The sequence below is a fragment of the Octopus bimaculoides genome, unplaced genomic scaffold, assembly GCF_001194135.2.
Source record: "Octopus bimaculoides isolate UCB-OBI-ISO-001 unplaced genomic scaffold, ASM119413v2 Scaffold_150156, whole genome shotgun sequence".
In the NCBI taxonomy this organism is placed as follows: Eukaryota; Metazoa; Mollusca; class Cephalopoda; order Octopoda; family Octopodidae; genus Octopus; species Octopus bimaculoides.
This window is the reverse complement of record NW_026407018.1, coordinates 12,180-14,819: the sequence shown is the minus strand read 5'-3', so window position 1 is coordinate 14,819 and position 2,640 is coordinate 12,180. Positions and strand designations below refer to the sequence as shown.

Below are 2,640 nucleotides of genomic sequence, written 5' to 3'. Positions count from 1 at the left end.
TTAAAGGGGATTATTTATGTAGTCATCTTTCAGCATTTCCTTTGTTGTCGTTTGATAATTTTAAGAGCAATGACTCAAAGTTTTCCATCTTAAATACCACCTGTGTTGTTATCGTAGCGGTATATGATTTCTGTGTTTACTGTTACAGCCTGTATGCCGCATCAAATTATCGAGGGATGGCGTTAAACCGAAGTTTGAAAAGTCCTGCAGCACATACAGAGAATGTTTTGATACCATGAGAAACAACACCCTTACATGTAATGAATGGACAAATGGCTCTTCCTGTGTTGCTTGTTGCATCGGAAACTTATGTAACAAGAACGATTTCATAGGTCAGTGTTGTTTATTTCCTGATATAATAAATCCTGATTTATTACAGATGAAAGGTTAAACACATTAAAATAGTTATTGTGTCTTGCCTACCTTGTTTGCCTGTTTCAGTCATTAGACTGCGACCATGCTGGGGCACCGCCTTAAAGACTTTTAGTCGAATGAATCAACCCCAGTTCTTTTTTAAGCCCGGTTCTTTTTCTATTAATCTTTTTTAACTAACCGGAAAGATACGGGGATATAAACACTCCAACACCGGTTATCAAACAGTGATCGTGAGACAAGCACAGACACACACACACGCATACGCATGCATACATACATACATACATACATACATACATACATACATACATATAATTAATAAAATAGGAGATGGAATGTATAATAGAGTTTATTGTGAGCAACACGTTTCGACCCGTCGTTCTAGGCCTCTTCGGGCGCTTTACTAATCATCTATTTATCAATTTTGTATAATTTTCGCTTTATATATATATATATATGGGGTTGCAAACAGCACAACTTTCAGGTTGGAACGTTACAACTGTTCTTTTTTTTTAACCTGATGGTCAAGCCAAAATAATCACAAAGGATACAATAGTTAAAAAATTATCAGTGGCCAGCATATAAGAACGTTAGAACTATTAAGGTGAAATCATAAAGACGATTAGAATTAAGGGCATAAAAATATTCTTGCCTCTATGTTGAAAACAGACTAAATCGTCTAACCAAATTAAATGGCATCACTGTTATTGTTACACACGGGTCGAAAATTCAAGAAGGAACGTAACGAAAATCCATAAAATCGAGTCATGTTTGGGTCAGCCAATTTCTGGATTAACTCAAAGGTTTTTCGTCCGTCAGCAGAGAATAGAGAGGAAATAAATGAAATATTTATATAGACCCACAAAAACGCAGACTCAGTGTCATGTGTAATAATAGTAGGGATGACATTTGATGTGGTTCGGTGTGTGCGTGTGTGTGTGTGTGTGTGTGTGTGTGTGTGTGTGTGTGTGTGCGTGTGCGTGTGTTTAGGCATTCGTAGTAGAGATACAAATATGGCGAATTCTTATCACTCTCTGTAAGTTAAAAAATTACTGAACAGCTTTAATCGATATTTAAAATCTATTGTGATCTCATGAAGCTTTTCAGCTAAACATAGTCTACATATATTTGATCCAGTAACATAAAGTGTGGATTTCTGAGTTTCTTTTCCACTTAAACACATGTGGTATTTTGTTAGCTTTCAAACTCCTCCATGGTTAGCGAACTTAGTAGCCTTTCTTTATTCTTATGTCGGAAACATGTATAAATATATTTTGAAATTGGAAAACTCCGCCAATCCTTGATTACCTTGTCGATATCTTTCCATCCTTGCAATTTAAGATCTAAGGGGATAACTCTTTTAATTTTTTTCTCTTTTACTTTTAGCACTTTTCCGTTTTCCGTTTTCTTAACCTTCCATATTTTCTATATGTTCCCTTCTCAGGTTTTGAACTTTTTCTCTCTTATTCAATTTTATTCATTCGTTATGATATGTAGCTTGTTCCTGAAGAATATGCTTGTGATATTTCACAACATATGAAACTATTAGTAGCACATAAAGACATGTATTGTGTCCTTTAAATAAATGTGTGTGTGTGTGTGTTTATGAAGATGTATTTACGTGAATGTGCATCTATGCGTAATATATTGTGTGAGTAGATACGCGTATATGACTGTTCTCTATCTATGCGTTTGTATGAATGTAGGTTTATATTTATGTATGTGTATGATTACATTGATGTAATTTCTCTTAGTTGGTTAAAATCTTTTGGTTTGTGATTAAAACGGATTGTTCTTCCGTTAGTTATTTATGGACAACAAGCGGTGGTAAAGCTGTAACCCTGATAAAGTAACAGAATATAAACGGGCCAACATTTTACTTATTTTGCAAGTACCTTTGAGCTGTATAGGCTCTCTGGTGTCATCAACAAAAGAAATATAATCATGTGGAATTCATGCATTTGTCAGTTGTAAATTAAGTGAATCTCTTGTCAGCTTCCCTCATCTCAATAAAACTCACTGTTATTATATTGATAATTATATTTATATCTTCATGGTATCTATGACATGTCCCTCATTTACGAAAGCAATGATTCTCTTCTATTTTTATATCCTTCCATAGGCTGGAGCAGTTCCTTTGTAGTTCCTCTGATTTTCAATTCGACGTTTAAATTCAATGAAAATAAAAGTCTTGCTGAAAACTTATCGAGAGCTGTGAGTAGCAATTTATTTTCTCTCTCTCTCTCTGTCTCTCTCTCTCTGTCT

At 34.6% G+C, this 2,640-nt stretch overlaps 1 protein-coding gene across 1 annotated transcript in view; it reads left to right on the top strand.

The window, feature by feature from the left end:
• The window catches only part of LOC106881167 (uncharacterized), a 12,918-nt gene that overhangs the window by 3,476 nt on the left and 6,802 nt on the right, over window positions 1-2,640 (top strand). Inside the window, exons 5-6 of the mRNA XM_014931457.2 lie at window positions 149-332; window positions 2,498-2,589. Coding sequence (XP_014786943.2) covers window positions 149-332; window positions 2,498-2,589 — 276 coding nt within the window. The remainder of the gene's footprint in view (window positions 1-148; window positions 333-2,497; window positions 2,590-2,640) is intronic.